The 19,504-nt window shown below is 20.5% G+C and overlaps 4 protein-coding genes across 5 annotated transcripts; 1 reads left to right on the top strand and 3 right to left on the bottom strand.

Moving 5' to 3' along the window:
- Nucleotides 1-106: 106 nt before the first annotated feature.
- On the bottom strand, nt 107-1,826 carry LOC122718932 (39S ribosomal protein L15, mitochondrial). The gene is made up of 5 exons (XM_043944344.1): nt 1,618-1,826; nt 1,252-1,406; nt 812-977; nt 577-736; nt 107-462 (listed from the first exon to the last, which is right to left on the bottom strand). Exons 1-5 carry the CDS (start codon nt 1,714-1,716, stop codon nt 161-163), a joined length of 882 nt encoding a protein of 293 aa, XP_043800279.1. The 5' UTR covers nt 1,717-1,826; the 3' UTR covers nt 107-160.
- An 821-nt stretch (nt 1,827-2,647) lies between these two features.
- LOC122718927 (guanine nucleotide-binding protein subunit beta-like protein) lies at nt 2,648-5,103 on the top strand. The gene is made up of 5 exons (XM_043944340.1): nt 2,648-2,827; nt 3,426-3,634; nt 3,916-4,122; nt 4,334-4,444; nt 4,748-5,103. Exons 1-5 carry the CDS (start codon nt 2,719-2,721, stop codon nt 5,063-5,065), a joined length of 954 nt encoding a protein of 317 aa, XP_043800275.1. The 5' UTR covers nt 2,648-2,718; the 3' UTR covers nt 5,066-5,103.
- Nucleotides 5,104-5,106: 3 nt separating this feature from the next.
- On the bottom strand, nt 5,107-6,873 carry LOC122718933 (NFU1 iron-sulfur cluster scaffold homolog, mitochondrial-like). Its single transcript, XM_043944345.1, has 4 exons — nt 6,579-6,873; nt 6,025-6,446; nt 5,741-5,844; nt 5,107-5,386 (listed from the first exon to the last, which is right to left on the bottom strand). Exons 1-4 carry the CDS (start codon nt 6,656-6,658, stop codon nt 5,174-5,176), a joined length of 819 nt encoding a protein of 272 aa, XP_043800280.1. The 5' UTR covers nt 6,659-6,873; the 3' UTR covers nt 5,107-5,173.
- A 508-nt stretch (nt 6,874-7,381) lies between these two features.
- Nucleotides 7,382-18,648, bottom strand: LOC122718677 (CD109 antigen-like). 2 transcript variants are annotated; one of them, XM_043943915.1, is made up of 28 exons: nt 18,497-18,648; nt 16,778-16,853; nt 16,387-16,579; nt 16,042-16,266; nt 15,725-15,975; nt 14,699-14,857; nt 14,453-14,624; nt 14,143-14,343; nt 13,953-14,054; nt 13,731-13,864; nt 13,542-13,662; nt 13,310-13,453; nt 13,102-13,221; nt 12,969-13,023; nt 11,953-12,175; nt 11,215-11,332; nt 10,947-11,133; nt 10,716-10,876; nt 10,385-10,523; nt 10,006-10,124; nt 9,797-9,936; nt 9,503-9,722; nt 9,052-9,432; nt 8,724-8,891; nt 8,391-8,566; nt 8,139-8,310; nt 7,959-8,061; nt 7,382-7,767 (listed from the first exon to the last, which is right to left on the bottom strand). In XM_043943915.1, the coding sequence occupies exons 2-28, from the start codon at nt 16,840-16,842 to the stop codon at nt 7,565-7,567; spliced, it is 4,452 nt and encodes a 1,483-aa protein (XP_043799850.1). In that variant the 5' UTR covers nt 16,843-16,853; nt 18,497-18,648; the 3' UTR covers nt 7,382-7,564. The 2 variants fall into 2 exon arrangements, with proteins under 2 accessions (XP_043799850.1, XP_043799851.1); XM_043943916.1 differs by lacking the exon at nt 11,953-12,175 and adding an exon at nt 12,591-12,726 and having other exon boundaries at nt 7,383-7,767; nt 18,497-18,644.
- Between the last annotated feature and the right edge of the window lie 856 nt (nt 18,649-19,504).

Genomic DNA, 19,504 nt, shown 5'->3' with positions numbered 1-19,504 from the left:
TTATTACATTTGTTTAAATTATTTATATAAAAAAAAATATATTTGTAATAATTTAGTCATGAATTAAAGTTGTAATTTTTACTTTAAAAATTATTTTGTATATATATTATTTTTAAAAGTTATTCATTTATTTACTAAATACATTTTACAAATAAATACTTTAGCTTGAATAAAATTTTTTAAGATATTCAGCTTTAGGTTTAAGAATTGCTTTGTCTTTAAGACTAACAACCCAACCAGGTGAAAGACCATAGAATAATTGTCTAGGATCTTTACGTTCTACAAGCATTTCATAGTCAGGATCATCTTCAATTTTTGGTAATTCATAACCATATTTTTGAGATAAAATCAAACGTTCATGAGAAATTTCTTCAGGGCTTGCTAAATATCCTCTTGTTGCTGCACTCATGTAATATTCTAAACAGTCTGTTGGAGGTAGTAATCTGCGTGGTATTGGTTCTCCTAAATGATAAACATAATTTAAATATATTATCAATTACTGTTTTTATTTATATATAATAATATATAATTTATATAAAATAATAATAATTAATATAATACACATTAAAAATTTACCAGTAGTAAAAAATCTTTCAACATCCTGCATTGCAAATAAACAGTTAGTATCATAATAAGCAGTAGTAATAGTACCACCATTTCTTTCAATTGCTGCAATTACAGGTTCACTAGCCCATTGTACTTCTATATTTACTTTTGCTTTAAAATTATCAGAGCCCTAAAAATAATATCAAAGTATAACTTTTATTTTAAACTAATTTTAAGCATAATATTTAATATTCAATTGTAATACCTCATCTGTAAGATGAATACCTGCATGTTTCCATTCTATTTTAAAATTGTATAATCCAGTATTGATTATAGAAACAAAATCAATAGGTTTGGATGAATCTATTCTATTTGTATCAATATATAATTGTAATTTTTGTAGAGATAAAGGAGGATATTCTCTTCTTAAACTACAACATCAATAAAATAAGATTATATGATATATTTCATTTTATATTTCAATAATCTATAATTAATATAATTGATATAAAAATAAATCTATATTAATTTCTTTTTAAGTTAATATAAAATAATTTTAAATCCAAATTATAAATATAAAAAATATAATATATAAAAATAATATATAAATGTTTAGAAGAAATATAAAAAGTTACAATATATAAAAAAAAATTCTTAATATACACATTATTTATTATATATAATATCATATAATATATAACTTACTGATGTCCTTTATAATATGGTTCATAACTAAATCTAAGATAAAATGGATTATTTCCAGTTTCATATCCAGTTCTCATAAAATTCTGTCTTTGACCTGAACCTTTATTACCAGCTCCATGTTTATTTCCACCATGTTGACCTCTGCCACGTTTTGACTGTTAGAAATATATAATTTTTAAAATAATTATTAAATATAATGATTACATATTAAAAAAAATATTGTTATATTTATTTAAACAATGCGATTTAAATTAAATTTCTACAAAAATAAAATACTAAAATTATAAAATATGTTTAATAGAATTAAAAATATTCAAATATTTATATAAAATTTAATTTTAAATATAATATCAAAGTAATACTAACAGCTTTTCTTGCACCAGGATTATCTCGAATATTATTTAAAGATAGCCTCGGTAACGTTCGCAACATTGATAATGCTAAATCTTTTCCTTGTTTAGCCATTATTTTATCAATTTTTGTTATTTCGTTTAAATTTTCTTATTTCTTTGAGCAATAACAATATAAGATTTATCATTTATAAGATTTATATTTATTTTTTTCTAATTTTTAATTGCACTTTGAAATATATAACCTTAATATTAAAATTTATATTATAAGGTTGGTTTTCATGTAATATATTTTTAATATTCTACTATCAATTTTATTTTATATAGTAAATTTCAAATCTCGTTTTAATTGATTGAGAGAAATAAATTGTGATTTTTTTATAGTATTTGTTAATGTAATATTGATAATATTATATTATATCTAAATTTTAAATATAAATAAGAAATATTATGCACATACATATGTATATGTACATACATATTATATATTTTATTTACAATTTATAAATTTATAATGATATTGTTGGATACTATCCGATTAATTAATTATTCATTTAACTGAGCTAAGGTCCTTTGAGAATTTATATTGATTAAAAGGCAATCTATTATAATTAACTCTAATTAATTTATTAAATTTGATATAATTGTTTTAAATAATATTAAATTGTTAAAATTTACGTATAATTCCTTATTTTCTTTTTTGAACTGTTATAATATTGTTTTTTATTAATAGATAATAAAATGATTTCAAATATAAACAATTAAAAAAGAAAATAAAATTTTATATTTATAATATAAATATAATTTTATATTAAAATGAATTTAATAATATTGATACATTATATTAATTTAAATTATATTAAGATATATTTAAACTTTACTAAAAATTATTCAATGAAATATTTAAAATTTCCTAATATGTATATTATGCATATACTTTAAGATTTATATTTTATACATATGAGTTACACATCTACGAAAGATATAAGTCGTGATAGTATACATATTTGAAAAGGAGAGGTTCATCGTTCTTTTCGTTCAACGTGTTGTTGAATGTGGATCGTAGAACGGAATCTGTTTGAATCTATAACGTAAAATACTTTAAAATAATTATAAAATGACTGAAACTCTTCAATTAAGAGGTACACTTCGAGGACACAATGGATGGGTTACCCAAATCGCTACAAATCCAAAATATCCGGATATGATATTGTCTTCTTCACGAGGTAAATAGAATAAACAGTAATTTCTCGTGTAATCTAATTAAATAATTTCTATAAAGTATTCTGTAATGAAATAGTTTAGTCAAATATAAAAATATATATAAAATTATAATTTATGTAACTATTTCTTAAAATTTTTATATTATAATATATTAAAATTGTATTTATATTACTTATCTATTCACAAAATTAAGATAAAATAAATAAAACAAAAAAATTGTGAATATTTTTACTTTTCAAGTATAATTAATCAAATTATTTTATAACAAAAAATTATTTGAAATAGTTTGGATACTTCTATTTTCTCATTTCTTTTTTTCATACTTTTTCATGTAGCATCATATCATAGATGTATTGCTTGATATTAATTGGATTGTGTTTAGTGAAAAAATGATTATAATTATTTTTTCTAATTTTTTTTATTTCCATATTTTATTTTAATTATTATAATTATATTTATTTTATTAAAAAATATAAAAATAATTTTTATATATATATTTGATTTTATTTTCTATTCATTTATATTTAATTAATTTTAAAGAAACTAATTTTATATATGATCAAAAAATTTATTTTTAAAATTTATATATTTTATTTATAGATAAAACTTTGATTGTGTGGAAATTAACACGTGACGAAGCTAATTATGGTATTCCTCAAAAACGCTTGTATGGTCATTCTCATTTTATTAGTGATGTAGTTCTATCATCTGATGGTAATTATGCTCTGTCTGGTTCATGGGACAAAACTCTTCGCCTTTGGGATTTGGCTGCAGGTCGTACCACACGAAGATTCGAAGATCATACCAAGGTGTGAAATTTTTCTTCTGATCTATCGTCGCTCCTCATGAAATATATGGAAGCTTTTTTTTTTTAATTTTTTTTATTGAATGCCATTGGCAGAAGATGTAACTGTATGAATCTTTAGGAATATACTGAAGCTTTTTTTTATATATTTTTTTTTTTATATTTAATAAATAGAAGAGGTGGGCAATTAAATATATAGTATTGTAAGTATTAATGACATTTTTGATATGCAAAATTGTTATTGATAATAAATTAATTATAAAAATTAAATGGTTATGTTAACAGGATGTCTTAAGTGTTGCCTTTTCTGTGGATAATCGTCAAATTGTCTCTGGTTCTCGAGATAAAACAATTAAATTATGGAATACTTTAGCTGAATGCAAGTATACTATTCAAGATGATGGGCACACAGACTGGGTCAGTTGTGTACGTTTTTCGCCAAACCATTCAAATCCCATTATTGTTTCTGCAGGTTGGGATAAATTAGTCAAGGTATATTATTTGTTGTATATTAATTATTTAAAATATTTTCATATTTTAAATGTTCATATTTTTTATGATTCATTATATGATGTATATATATTTATTGAGCATGATATTCATGAATGTATGCGGATATGGGACTGATTATAAAAATTAGTTATAAATTATTTAATAAAATTTTAATTCCTTTTTTAAATAGTTATTGTAAAATGGTTTATAGGTATGGAATTTAACAAACTGTAGATTGAAAATCAATCATTGTGGACATACTGGATATCTTAATACAGTTACTGTATCACCTGATGGTTCGCTTTGTGCTTCTGGTGGCAAGGTATATATTACAAAAATGTTATATAATATTATTTAATATTATTTTCAATTCTATAAAAATTAAGCATATTTTTAATGTTAAAATAATATGATGATTTTTTTTATTTTTCTCAATGAATCATTTTAATTTTGTTTTTCTAATGAAATTATAAAATTATCTATAAAATCAATATTAGAATTTATATTCATATAATGCATTAATGTTGTAAATTAAATATAATTAAGTTGCTATATTAAAAATTACTTTATATATTTATATATTTTTATTATATGTATAGGATTAAATTAATTTTTTTATTTATAGGATTGTAAGGCTATGTTATGGGATTTGAATGATGGAAAACATCTTCATACCTTGGATCACAATGATATTATAACAGCTTTGTGCTTTAGTCCTAATCGCTATTGGCTCTGTGCCGCATTTGGACCTTGGATCAAGATATGGGATCTTGAAACCAAAGAGATGGTTGAAGAATTAAAACCAGAGGTTGTATCTGCAACAAGTAAAGCTGAACCACCCCATTGTTTATCTTTAGCATGGTCTACTGATGGACAAACACTCTTTGCTGGTTACTCTGACAATACTATTCGTGTCTGGCAAGTTTCTGTGACTAGCCGTTAAATACTTTAATTAAAATAAAATAAAAATAAGAAACGAAAGAATAATTGTTTAATTTATTTATATGTATATATACGGTTTTTTTTAAATATCATTAAATACTAATTAAGTCTATTTTTCATTATTTTTAATTTTCTCTTCAAATTTTTCAAATTCTTTCTTTGCAATTTGATCAGTTTCATCTTCAACTTGTACTACTCCAAGAACTTCTGGAATATAGAATTGCATCATATTTTGGACTCCATTCTTTAAAGTAATCACTGAACTTGGACAACTTGTACAGGAACCTTGCATTTTTAATTTCACTATACCTTCTTCGAAACCCTATAATCCAAAATATAATCTATAATATAATGTAACTTTTATCTATATAATATTTTCCTCATTATTTTTAATAAAATATTATTTAAAAAAGAATAAGTCAATACTAATTATTTGTATATATAAAATCGGAAATATTAAATTTATTTTTAAAATATAATTTTTTATTATTTCAAATAATCAATTTCAATTTATTAAAATATCCAATTTTAAATTATTAGTTACAAATATATTATATTCTAATCTAAAAATTAATTTAATTAAATATTTTTTTTTTTTATTTATGAAATTATTCTAATATTTGTAATTTTATCAATCAAAAATTTAAGTCAACAAAAGAGAAATTGTATTACATACCATAAATACAATATCACCACCATCTTCTTGTACTGTTGGTCGTATTCGAGTATCTAATAACTCTTTTATCATTTGTACTATTTCACTATCATCATCACTAATTTCTGTAATAAAAAAAGGAATCGTTAATTATAAAAATAAAAATTTTAATATATTTTTCAATATATGTAAAATATATTTAATAATTTGTTTATAAGTTACTAAAATTGAGAAATGTATAAAATATTTATTCATTTATAAATATATAAATTATTTTATATATAAAAACAAAAAAAGAATTTTACGAGTATCTGCTGCAGGTTGTTCATCAGTTAATATAGGTAAACCAGATGCAAAGAAATCCATTATAACAGCAAATATTTCTGGCTTTAATAATTTCCACTCTACATCTTCATCAAGTTTTGTTATTGTAATAAAATCAGGACCAAAAAATACAGATTTCACACCATCAATACGAAATAACATTTTTGCAAGTGGTGAACAATATCCATCTATAGCACTGGGAAAATCCTTAGTTTGGCCCTGTTCTAATATCTTAACTCCAGGTAAAAATTTTAGACTATTGGGATTTGGTGTATCTTGTGTTTGTATGAACATTGTACGTTTTTGCATAATATTAAATGATTTTGTGACAGGAAGCAAACATGATTTTAATAAACGATTATTATAGTTTGTATACATACGTACAGTACAATTTTTAAAAATTCTGTAATATAATAATATAAATCATTAACAATTTTATAATATAATAATAATATTAGTTTACTTATATTTAATTAATTATTTGTTTACATTTTGTATTTGTTTTTATAAATTAATAATAAGTTTATTAGCTTACTTTGAATATTGATATGTTGCAGAAGATGTACAAGCTAATCGTCGACTAACGTGTAATATGTATATTAAAATTTTATCCATTATTTTTATAATAAATTATTTTTTATTATTACCATTATATAAATTTTAAGGTTATACTGTATTACACGCTTCTATCCCTTGCTCGCAGTTTGTTTTTAATTTATTTTCATTTATTAATACATAAAGAGAATATTTTTATTATTTGTGCAATTTTATGTTACTATTGCAACATATATTAACGGATATGACGTTATTGATTAACAGAATTTTATTAATATATATAATTTTTAGGCGACAAGTATCCTTTCTAATTTTATAAGGTTATGTAAAATGACAAGTAAATAAAATAGAATAATAATAAGTATAATATAAAATACAAAAAATAAATAATAAAATAAAAAATATTTATTTAAGTTTATGGTTATGATAATTAATATCTTATATATATAATTGATATTATTATATACATTATTAACTTATTAACTTATATAATTATATGTAGAATTTTTTCAATTAATTAAAAGCATTATAAATATTATTAAAAATAAATAGAAAGAAAAAATTTGTATTATTATATTTTATTCAGAATTTTATTTATAAATAAATAAAAAAATTAATGTATTATTAATATATATAAATATATATAAAGAATATTTTTAAGAATATCTAATACAAAAATATTAGAATACAATAAAAATATGAAAGTTTAATAGAAAGATAATAGAAGTACTATATTTTTAATTGAATTTATATATAAAATATATAATATAAATTAAAACAAGATTATTAAAAAGTTTTGAATATTAATTTCAAATAACTCAAAATTAAATTATTCAAAATTTAAATTATTATTTAAATAGATTATAATATTTTACATAGAAAAAGCTTGATATTTGTATGTAATGTACTTTGGTTATAAATTGTTTATACAAAATTTTTATATAAAATTTTAAAAAATATATAAAATTACAAATAACCAAAGTATACAATATAAAATGAAGAAAATAATGAGTATAGATATATACAAGTTGATAAATATGAAGCACTGGATTGTGACAAATCTTTTTGTTTACCAGGTTGTGAAACACATAAATCTTGACAATCTTCATCTTCACATATATCACAAAGAGTAGCTTTTCGTGGTTCATAAAATACTCTTGCTCTTCTTGCTAAACATATTATATAAAAATTATTAGTAAAATAATTAACTATTAATAATTTAACTAAAATTAAAATTTATAAGATAAATAACATAGTAAAAGTAATAAATTAAAATTAAAAATAACATTCTGATATGAAATAAAGTATTCATTAATTGAATAAATTATAAAATAATATATTTAATATTTAAATAACTTACATGAATCATAATAATCATATATAGTAACTGGTACTGGTTTCTGTTTTGCTACTTTATGTGTTCTAAATGCAGATACTGTAGGACAATATTCTTGTCTGCTCATCTATAAATTTATATTCTAATTTCAGATTGTTTAATAACATAAATTGTATTTGTATTATATTTATATTTTTTTTATACCTCATCAAAATATAATATTACGATTGTATCTCCGTTTTTAGTTTCTACTCGTTTTACATTTTGTGATACTTCAAGGCTAGGTAATGATTCCTTATCTACAGTAAAACCAGAAGGCAAATTGACTTCCATCACAACCATATTACTTTCATTTGCTTCTTTAGTTGGTACAAATCTAATAGAAAATATGTTGCTTTAAATATACGATGTTAAATATAATTTTTTAATAAAATATTTATATAAAGTATAATATACCCAGAACAAATTGAAAGTTGTAAATGATTAGCATTGGAATTTTTATCTACTTGTGGATCTAAAGTGAAGAGTGGCCATGCTCCAGTTACATTTAAATTGTACTGGTATGTAACTTGAACCAAAACAAATCCATTTCCAGTAGCTGTTATATTAACTAATCTCGTTTTTCTTGATAACTTAAAAAATAATAAATATATATATAATCATAATATTCATTATGATCTTAATAAAATATATATAGAAGATTTTTGCTTTAATTCGTGTTTATAATTATTTTCTGTTTTCTAGCAAGAAAATCAGATATTAATATATTAAATTATAATTTAAACTTACCATTTGTTTTTGAAGTATCATAGAATTATCAGAATTTATATTCATTTGACTTTGTCCACCTCCTTCATATGCAAATGTTACAGAAATATTATTATTCTGTATATCATTATTTTTTGTTATTAATTTTTCACCTAATTTTGCCAAAGCTTGAATTCCAATTACCGTATCCTAAAAATTAGAGTAAAAAATAAAATATAACATAATACATATAAAAAAAATGTTATATTAAATCTTTGTTTTATTTTTTATACAGAATTACTTTCTGTTCAATTATACTATGATTATCATACTTTTCAAATTCATATAATTTAATATTTTTGATATTTACCTGTGTAGACGCAAAACCCCCTTCTGCATTTCTTTGTTTTACCAGCCACTTCATTATAGGTATGGAATCAGCGATTAAATTACGCTCTAAATAAGTTAATAAAGAGTAGGATGTCATTTCAACATCGATAGATCGTGGTAGAGAATAATACCACGGATTTTTATCATTTACTGGTATTGGTTTATTCCACCATTTTATATCTTCTTTGGTCATAGCTTTAGATTCTAGTAAATTAAATGCTGTATTCTCATATGGATGTTTTGCTAAATTTAAGGCATATGTGCATATACTCAGAGCATAAGCATCATCTAAATCATTTATGTTACGAATGATATAATCAATTCCTTTATTTATTGTGTTTCTATATTTTCCATTTGTGTTCTATATTATAAAGTTTATTATAAAACTTAAATTTAATTTTCTTTCATAATATTAAATAAATTATACTTACTCTATTTTCAAGGAAAGCAATTAGAGTAAATGCTGTCAATGTAAGACCTTTTGCAGCTCCACCTTGCATGTCTCGATGACTAACTCTTCCTACTTCAGGAAAACTTCCATTAGGAGCTTGATTATTTGATAACCATTGTAAAGCTTCATTTATTATTCTATCTTCAATTGGAATATATGCAGCAGCTTGTTTAAAAGCTTTTGCAACAAATGCTGTAAGCCTAATAATTAAAATATATAATATGTTATAATTATACGAATATAGTAAAATTATAAATTAAATATTTATATATACCATGTACTTCCATTGCTATCAGACATGCCAAATGCACTAAATGATCCATCATTATGTCTATAAGTTAATTCTCTTTGATAGCCTATTTCCATATATCTAAGAGCTTTGTTTTGCACTGCTTGTGTTAATTGATTTGTATTCTATATAATTTTAATATAAATAAACTTTTAGAAATCATTTTTATAATAATATATACATATCATACTTACTTTAAGATAATTTAATATCATTATGTTTGGAACAAAATTTAACATATTTTGTTCCCCACAACCAGATGGCATTTTGATTAAATTTGCTAAATTCAAAATGCTTGGACCCAAAATATCACCTAATAAAAATAACATTTAATATTAATATAATTAAACAGTAACTTTTTTAAAATTTAAAATTAAAATATAAAATGTTTTTTCCAAATACCAAATATTTAAAAAATCAGGAAAAAAATGAGATTGAGAATTATATTAAAATGCATTATATAAATCAATATTGTAATCGATATAATCATATTATAATCTATAATTATAAAAAATTATATAAAAGGATATTATTTAAATCTAATAATAAATTCTAATAACTTTACAACATTACCTACTGCAGATATTTCAATATGTTCTGAACCTGGTACAGCATTTTTGGGTATATCAATTGTGACATTAATTGATGTACTTTTTGTATTTCTAAGATCTAAGAAAGTTGCTCTGTTTACATATTGGGTTTCTCCTTCAGCCTACATATACATTAATAAAAAATTGAGGTTTACTTTCAATTAATATAATAGTAAATAAAGTAAATGGTAAAGTTTATTTTCAATAAAAGAGTAATTATATAAAAAATTGTATAGTAAATAAACTGAATGGTAAAGTTTATTTTCAATAAAAGAGTAACTATATAAAAAATTGTATGAAATATAATAATTTACCTTAACAAGAAGTTTACGATTAACACTATCTCCAGCTAATATACTATTTGCAGTTGCTTTAATTGTAATGTATCCCAATTCTCGTGGAATAATCATAAAGGATATACTACTCCCAGAATTAGCTTTTACTTCAACTTTCTTCTTACGATATAATTCTAATTCTAGAAAATTTTTAATAATTTATTTGTTTTAATATTGTATAAAATGTATATTATAATATTTTAATTTTACTTGGTACATCTTGAATTTCATTGGATATTTCTGCAAAATCAAATTGGCCTTCATTTGTTAATAAAACTTCAGCTACAACATTTTTATTCATATAATTAAATACTACAATTTGAATTGCAACAATTTCGCCTCGGATCACGGAATAAGGAAGATCCATTGCAATGAAAAATGGTCTAAAAACTTTCAACTGAAAAAAGATAAATCTTGCTTTTTAAAATGTTAAATAAATTTTTGAATTATTATAATTTATATAATCTTTTTATATTACCTTCTGTGGTTCTTTTATAAGACCTAATCCATGAACATCATTTACAGAAAATGCAGTAAGCACCCATGATGTAATCGAATCAGGTACATTTCTTTTCAGCTCATTTTTCCCTTCATGCCTATTTTTAATTTATAATTAATTTTTGTTTTAATTCTATTTTTAAAATATTTAAATATAATAAATTAAATATAAAAAGATAACATTTCTATTGAATTATGAATCTATAAACATGTATTGTAATATAATATAATAAATAATATAATATTGTAATATAATAAATTTAATACTTTTTGATTAATAAATAAATTATTTATAATATAATATATTTCTTCATAAATATATATATATATATATATATATATAACTATATGTATTCTATATGTAAAGTAAGTAAATAAATTTTGCTAATAAATATGTTTTATAAAGATTTGAATGCATCATTAAAAAATTAAGCAATTTTTTTTTTATAAAATATGAAAGAAACAAATGATTGAAGAATAATAAAATGTAATTTGAATTATACAGAAATTAGGAATAATATATTATACTATATTAATGACTATGTACTAGTTATATCAGAATACCCAGAATATTCCAGCTTTGATTTATATAGAAATATTTTGTACAAAATAAAGCATGATAATCCATATCATATGATCCATGAATGTCATTTGTCAAACAATGTATACAAAGCGTGTACATAAAGCTTCATAAATTGAAAGTATATGAAATAAATACCCTGCAGAGAAGTTTGTAAAAAGCCAAGTGTTTGAGATGTCATGCATTAGGAAAACACGGGGCTTATTCCATACAGGAGGTGGGATGCGAGAGAAGGCATAAGGACCTGCCAATGGTGGTCTTGTTGCTAGTTTGTGCATAACAGGTGGACCAAGGTCTGGTCGAAGTGTGGATGCTCCATGAGGTGAGCCTGTTATTCTACCTTCCAGTATTCCCGGTTGTTCTGTAATCCAATTCTATACATTGTATTATATCAGCACAACCAAGGGAATAAAAAAAAGCAATGTAACACTATCACAAAAATTTAATTTCTTATTATATAATTATATTTCATTTAAAGTATCTTATTTTTTATATTTTGAATTATATTATGATGATGATAATATATTTTTTTATATTGTATATAGGATATAATATTAAATGATTAAATAGCAGAAAATGAAATATGAGTTATAATAAATTCATCACCATAGCACATAAAGCAATTATTAAATAAATATTAGTAATTTAGTTAAAATGATATAGTATGTTTAGATAGTTAACATTAATATTTATGTCTATTCAATGAGTTATATTAATAGCTTTGTTTTAATGATAAAAAAGTATTTTTAGCAAGTAAAAATTTTCAATGGCATTACCCAGCATCAAGCGTTTGCCAAAGCCAAGTTTCAGGGAAATTCTTGCGTACTTTCGTCTTCTTTGATGGCAATGCAATTGAACTGATACTTCCAGCAGCTGATGGAAAGGCGAACGCTACAGCAGATCTGTAGTATACTATACAGACATAAGCCTTGTTAACTGATAAATACCTAATTTGATTAACTAAAGATTTGATAGTAAGTATTATATGAAAAATTAGATTTGAGAATATTCTTCTCATTCTACGTTACAAATAAATAAAATATCAAAGACTAATATGTTATGGTATTAGAAAATATTTAGTGTCACATGTAAAGGAAAGATAAATTAATATTAGTAATAATATTAATAAGCCATATAGAAAAGAATTTACTTACTAATGGGCAAATTTTCATGAACATATCCATTTGTTATGATAATAGCACCACTTTCCTATATCAAAAATTTCATATTATTATTACAAAATAAAAAAAAAAAAATAAATCTAGAGGAAATGATTAATTTATTTACTCTGAAAACATCTTTTGCTGTAGCTGAACCAGGACTCCATAAATATCGATCAAAAATGGAATTTGTATAAGGTGATTCATGTGCATTATCATATGATTTTAATTCTTTATATACTTGTTCCTATAAATAATTAAAATATATCGCAATTATTTATAATTATAATATAAAATTTAATAAATTTAATATAAATCGTTTATTTCTTACATACATATGAAATATCATTGCCAGATTTTAATAGAAGAGATCTTTGATCTACACCTAATAATCCAATATATGAATTTGGTTTTGATGTAATAATTAAATTAACATTTTCTCCCGGTGCAACTTCTTCAGGTGCCATTTTAATATCAACCTTAAAAAAAAAAAATATTAATATTTAAGATTATTAATTTATTATAATTTTTATTATAACTTTTTTTAAATTCCTTAAATTAACTTACAAAATTTTGAAGTACTCCTTCTAACTCTACATCTAAAGCATCTGCAATGACTTCACCATCATTTCCTACATAATATACAATTACATGAGCAGTAGGAGCCATAACATATGTCGCTAAGAATCTAAAATATTTTCATTTAATAATATAATATATGAATTATTTTATATTTAGAAATTAATAAATATTTACTTAAAATTTGTTGTATGTTTATTTTGTACGTATATAGAACCTGCATCCAATATATCACCGCGTCCAAATATTTCATAATTAATATATTTCAATGGAATTGTAGAATTGACTTCAATTTCTATATCTTGATTAACCTATAAATCATATATTATATTTAATATTAATTTTTATATAAATATTTAGAATAACTCACATAAAATAATGAAATAAAAATGATCATACCATAGGTTTTTCAGTTTTCAAAATAGCTTGTATATATTCATTATTTTGAGACATAGCTTGATTTGTTGATGGAAACCATTCATAAAGATTTAAATATTGAGCCTATTTTATTAACAATTTTTTAATACAATTTATTATAGGAAGTCATTATTTTTGTTATTAATATTAATATTAATATTTAATACTTTACCTCAATATTTAAAGGATAAGAAATGTTATCATTAATTTTTGGCGGATAAAAATCCAATTTTACCATTCCATTTTCATCCAGCATACCAGTAATATTTGTATATATGGATTGATTATCAATATTATAACTATATCCATATTTTATTATAACAGGATTTTTGTTATCTCTTACTGGTGTTCCATCATGATATGTTATTTTTATCTACAAGAGAAATAGAGAGAAGAAGAAATTTTTTTTTAGATATTTTATATTTTTAAATTTAAATTTATATTATATATGATAATATATGATAATATATAAATTTACATACAAATGCTGTATATTTTAATCCTGGTTTATAATATTCTGATGTTTTTATTAAATCCATTGTGTATTTATTTTTATGTAATGTTATATGTGTAGAAGTATTCTGTCTTCTACCAGTTAAAGATTCTTCTATTGTAACATCAAGCATGACTGGTCTTTCATATTCATCAGTTAATCTATAAAAAAAAGTTTTTGTATTTTCTCTTAAAAAATATATTTTAATAATTTATCAAAATCAAAATATACATACTTTAATTCATTATAAATATCAAAATCAACAATTACTTTTCCATTTATAGGAATTACTTTTCGTACAGGTTGTTGATATATTGGTTGTATTACACCAGAAAAAATATCTGGATAAGCTGTAATTGTTGCTTCGCCTTTCACTGGTTTACCATAAATATACCTAAATGATTTGCACTTTGAAATAAATAATTTTTGTCAAATTTTTTAAAGAGATTATTTATATACTGTTACTCACATTAATATTCGAACTGTGTTTTGTTTTTGAATTTATTATTTTTTATGAGAAAAATATTTTTTAAGTATCTCATTCTTATTAAATATCTTAATCTTATAATATATAGAATATATGAAATAATATAAATAATTATAATTTATAAATATATTAAAAACCTTCTTATAATAAATATATTAACATTTATAATAAATATAAAAATAATTATAATAAATATAAAAATAATTATAATAAATATATATTGATATAAGTATCAAAAAAAAAATATATAATAATAATATATTTAATAATATATTTAAAAAATTTTTTTAAATGTATGAATACATTTTTATCAAATAAAGAGGATACATTATAAAATATTAATCTCATATTTTTTTATTATATTATTTGTCATATATTTCATTATTTTATTATTATATTTCATAATTTTATTATTATTTATCATAAAATATCCAAATATTTATTTTTTAGAACAAAAAAATATGATGGTTTCATTAAAAATTTTATCAAGATTAATAAAATGATTTATATTTTTATATTATAAAAAAACGCGATATTAAATTAATGCTTAATATAATAATAAAATAAAAATTGACCAATTAAATGATAATATAGTTATAGATAATATAGTAGATAATATAAATAATATATTCGAATATTAATATAATTACATCATGTATTAAATAACATGAATGATATGACTGTGGAATTGATATAAATTAAATCTAATTTTTGAAAATTATGAAAAATTATGTATTTATTAAATTATAAATTATTTATTTATTATCCACTTACTTGGCATAAATTGTCGCAGTAATTTTTGATTCTTTAAATGTAAAATGTTTAGAAGCATCAATTGTTACTTCAAAATTAGGTAATACGTATTCAGCAACTTCAAAATCTTTTTCAAATGTTTGATCTCCAACATTAGCTGTAATTTTCCAAGTACCTAAAACTGGAAATTCAGATAGTTCAATTTCTCCATTGAAAATTCCATGAGTTACAGGTGGGCGAATCCACTGTTTAATTCTATTTCCTTTTCCATCCTATAATGATATAATATAAATTCAAAAATGTTTTGTTATATATATTATTTGTTTAAAAATACTTACTGTAATATAAATATCTACTAATCTTTCAAGTGTAGGTCTAAGTCTAGAATTCAATAAAATACAGCGAAACATAACTTTATTTCCTGGTTTATAAATTGCTCTGTCAGTTTGAATAAAAACTGAATAACTTTTGAGAACATAATCTATTGATTTAGAATTTGAAAATTCTATTCCTGACAAACCACGTGCAATTAATTGATATTTGCCAGGAATAATATCACCAATCTAAATTAAAAAAAAATCTAATAAATAAAATTATATGTAAATAAAATATTATATGTAAAATATAAAAAAGTAAAATATAAATAAATTATATGTAAAATATAAATAAATTTAAATATTTACCTCAAATTGTAAAATTCTTGTCATATATGGTTGTACACGTATAACTTGAGATACATTGAATATTTCTCCATTATCAAGCAATCCATTCAGTTCAATATATATTGTTGATGGTGTTGATACACCAGTAGTACTTACAGCTACATGATATTCAGAATCAGCTCGTATTACCTTTGGAGCTATTATGCTGTAATATCTTAAAAAATATATCATAAAATGTGATACATTTTAAAAATATATCATAAATATCATGATATAAAATACCAAAGTATTTTAGATTATTAATTTTAAAAAATATTTGATAATATAATATTTGTAACCTATGTTTATCATATTTATATATATTATTTTAATTCAACATTTAATAAAATAAATAAAATTCATATATACGTACGATTCTGCAGTAACATTTAATATTATGCAGGATAAAAAAAAAATATGGAACCACTGCCAAAACATTTTTATAGAATCTGTAAAATTTAATTTTTTTCCTATATTCTTTCAATTAATAAATATTAAAGTTTATAGTTTAAAATTTAAAATAATTTAAAAATATTATATTCAATAGAATAATTATTGCTAATAATCATTATTAAAAAAAACTATTAAAAAATCAAGAAATTAATATAATTATTAACAGATAAATTTTTAATATTGTATTATTCATAATAAGTAAAGCATATGAATGATAAAAAATTATATTATTTTGATTAAGGCAAATTGTATATAATTCTTACATTCTGTAAATATACTATAAATATAGATGATATCATTTTATTATATAATTTTGTAATTATTAATACATATAGTATCAAACTGGTTTTTCCATCAGCAATTTATGCAGTCTCTTGCAATAATAAAGTGATTTATTTGCATGATTGTATAAACTAAGGAAAAACCAAATTGAAATTTCAAGACAAAATAATGTTATTTTTTCAATATCTAATAATTTATATGAATAAATTTGAAAAAAAATTATTGTATAAAATATTGTTTTATTAAACATTTTATAATAATTATTTTAATAAAATAAAAAATTTATTTATAAATTATATATTCAATATATACATATAATAGATTTAAATAAATTTTTAATTTTTAAAATTATATTACAATAAATTTATTACAGAAATCATGATGATTTATAATATTTTATATATATAAAATCTATAATATATTTAATTTATTAATTAATTTATTTTTATATAATTGTTAATATTATTATGATTATAGATACTTAAATTATCTATAATATAGTATATATCATTATATCATTTATAAGTATGTCATATACTACTAATATAATTACATTATTTAAGTATATCATATATTCATTATGGTATACTTAATACAATCTATTATAACTATTTCAAAATTGATTTCTTGAGCATTTGATTCATCATTTTCTGATTAGTATATAAAAAATCTTTATATAAAATTTAAATTTTTCTTTAAATTATTAATTGTTAAATTTTTTTTCGTGTAATAAAATATTTTATTTAAAAATAAATTAAAAATAAATTAATTATTTATAAAATTATATGATGTTATTATAAATTAATTAAAAAGAAATTTGAAATTGTTTTATAAAATATTCAATTTTTATTTAATACATATTTAAAACATATTTTTTAATTACAATTTTTTGAAATATACCGAAATATTATTAATATTTTTATTATTTTATATTAATTTTATATTTTATATTATTCAAAGATATATTTTTTTTATTTTTCATTAAAAAATAAGGAATATTAAGAAAAAAAAATATAAAAAAATGCATCTGTCATCTATGTTACCTGTTATGTTTTTTTGAATCGTCTAGTCAACGGAATTACTTGATTCGAAAGTAGTACAATAGTTTACATTTTATAAATCTCCAAACTCCTATCTATCTAATGAATATATTTTCACATAAATTTTATTAAATAATTGCGTATCCAAAAAATATTATTATTAATCAATAAATTAGGAAAATTTTTGTATTATTAAAATTTTAATTAAATTAAAAGAGAATTAAAAGAGAATATTTGCAATAATTTTTTTCAATAGATAAATAAAAAAAATAATTTACAATAAGATCACGTCATCTTAAAAAATATTTGTGACTCACCACGTCAAAGGATTGTCGATTTCAAGGATGTCACGCTGTTACCAGCGCTAGTAGCACTGGTTCTTTTTCAAAGAAAGCAGAGAAGAAAATATAGAAGACCTTAAAGCATCAATGTTTTCAATGCAACAGTTAGAAGAATACTAACAAGAATTACCAATCATGGTCCCAAGAAAACAAGTAGGCAAGCGCAAGTTTCCCTTCCTTCTGACTGCTAAACTTCAGCTATATATGCCTATTATGTTTTTACCGTTATAGAACAAGCTATTACTATAAATTCTGACTGTTTATTTGCATAAATTTTTATTATCTTATTACGAAACATATATATTTAACGAATTAAATTAATTTATAATATTCCATAATGTTACAATCTCATTTAATATTTATTAAAATTAATTAATCAGTCATAAATTAATAAAATAAACCGAAAAATAAATAAGTGTTAATGTTCAGTATTTCTTCAATTATATTTCTATATATATTATTAAATAAAATAATATATAATAAATGAATATATAATATTTTTAGAAATTTATTAAAATTAATTTATGATACTATCTTTTAATGAGAGGAATTTTTAGTTTTATAAAAATTACAAAATTATATTATTTTATTTTTTTTCTTTTTATTAATTCTTTAATTTTATTTAATTTATTTGTAATGTTAATATTTTTTTATTTTTTAATGTAAAAAATTTTTATATAAATTAATTTTATATAAATTAATAAGTTTTTATAAACAAAATTAAAAGAATCAAACAGATTATTAATTATTGCTAATCATTTTAAAGTTTCCAGATTTCATTTATCGACCTTGATATAAACTCCTAACATAGTTTAATGTATGTCATGTTTAAAATAAAGAAAATTATTACAAAATTCATTCTTTTCAGTATTATATAAATATTATTTAAAATATAAAAAAATTAAAAAAGAATGAAAATATTGTTTTTTATATATAAATATTGTTTATTATTAAATTAATTAAATACATTAGAAAAACAATTTT

This window comes from Apis laboriosa, unplaced genomic scaffold (assembly GCF_014066325.1).
Source record: "Apis laboriosa isolate Shangri-la unplaced genomic scaffold, ASM1406632v1 scaffold68_cov148, whole genome shotgun sequence".
NCBI lineage: Eukaryota > Metazoa > Arthropoda > Insecta > Hymenoptera > Apidae > Apis > Apis laboriosa.
The sequence above is the reverse complement of the archived record's forward strand: the minus strand, read 5'-3'. Positions and strand labels throughout refer to the sequence as shown.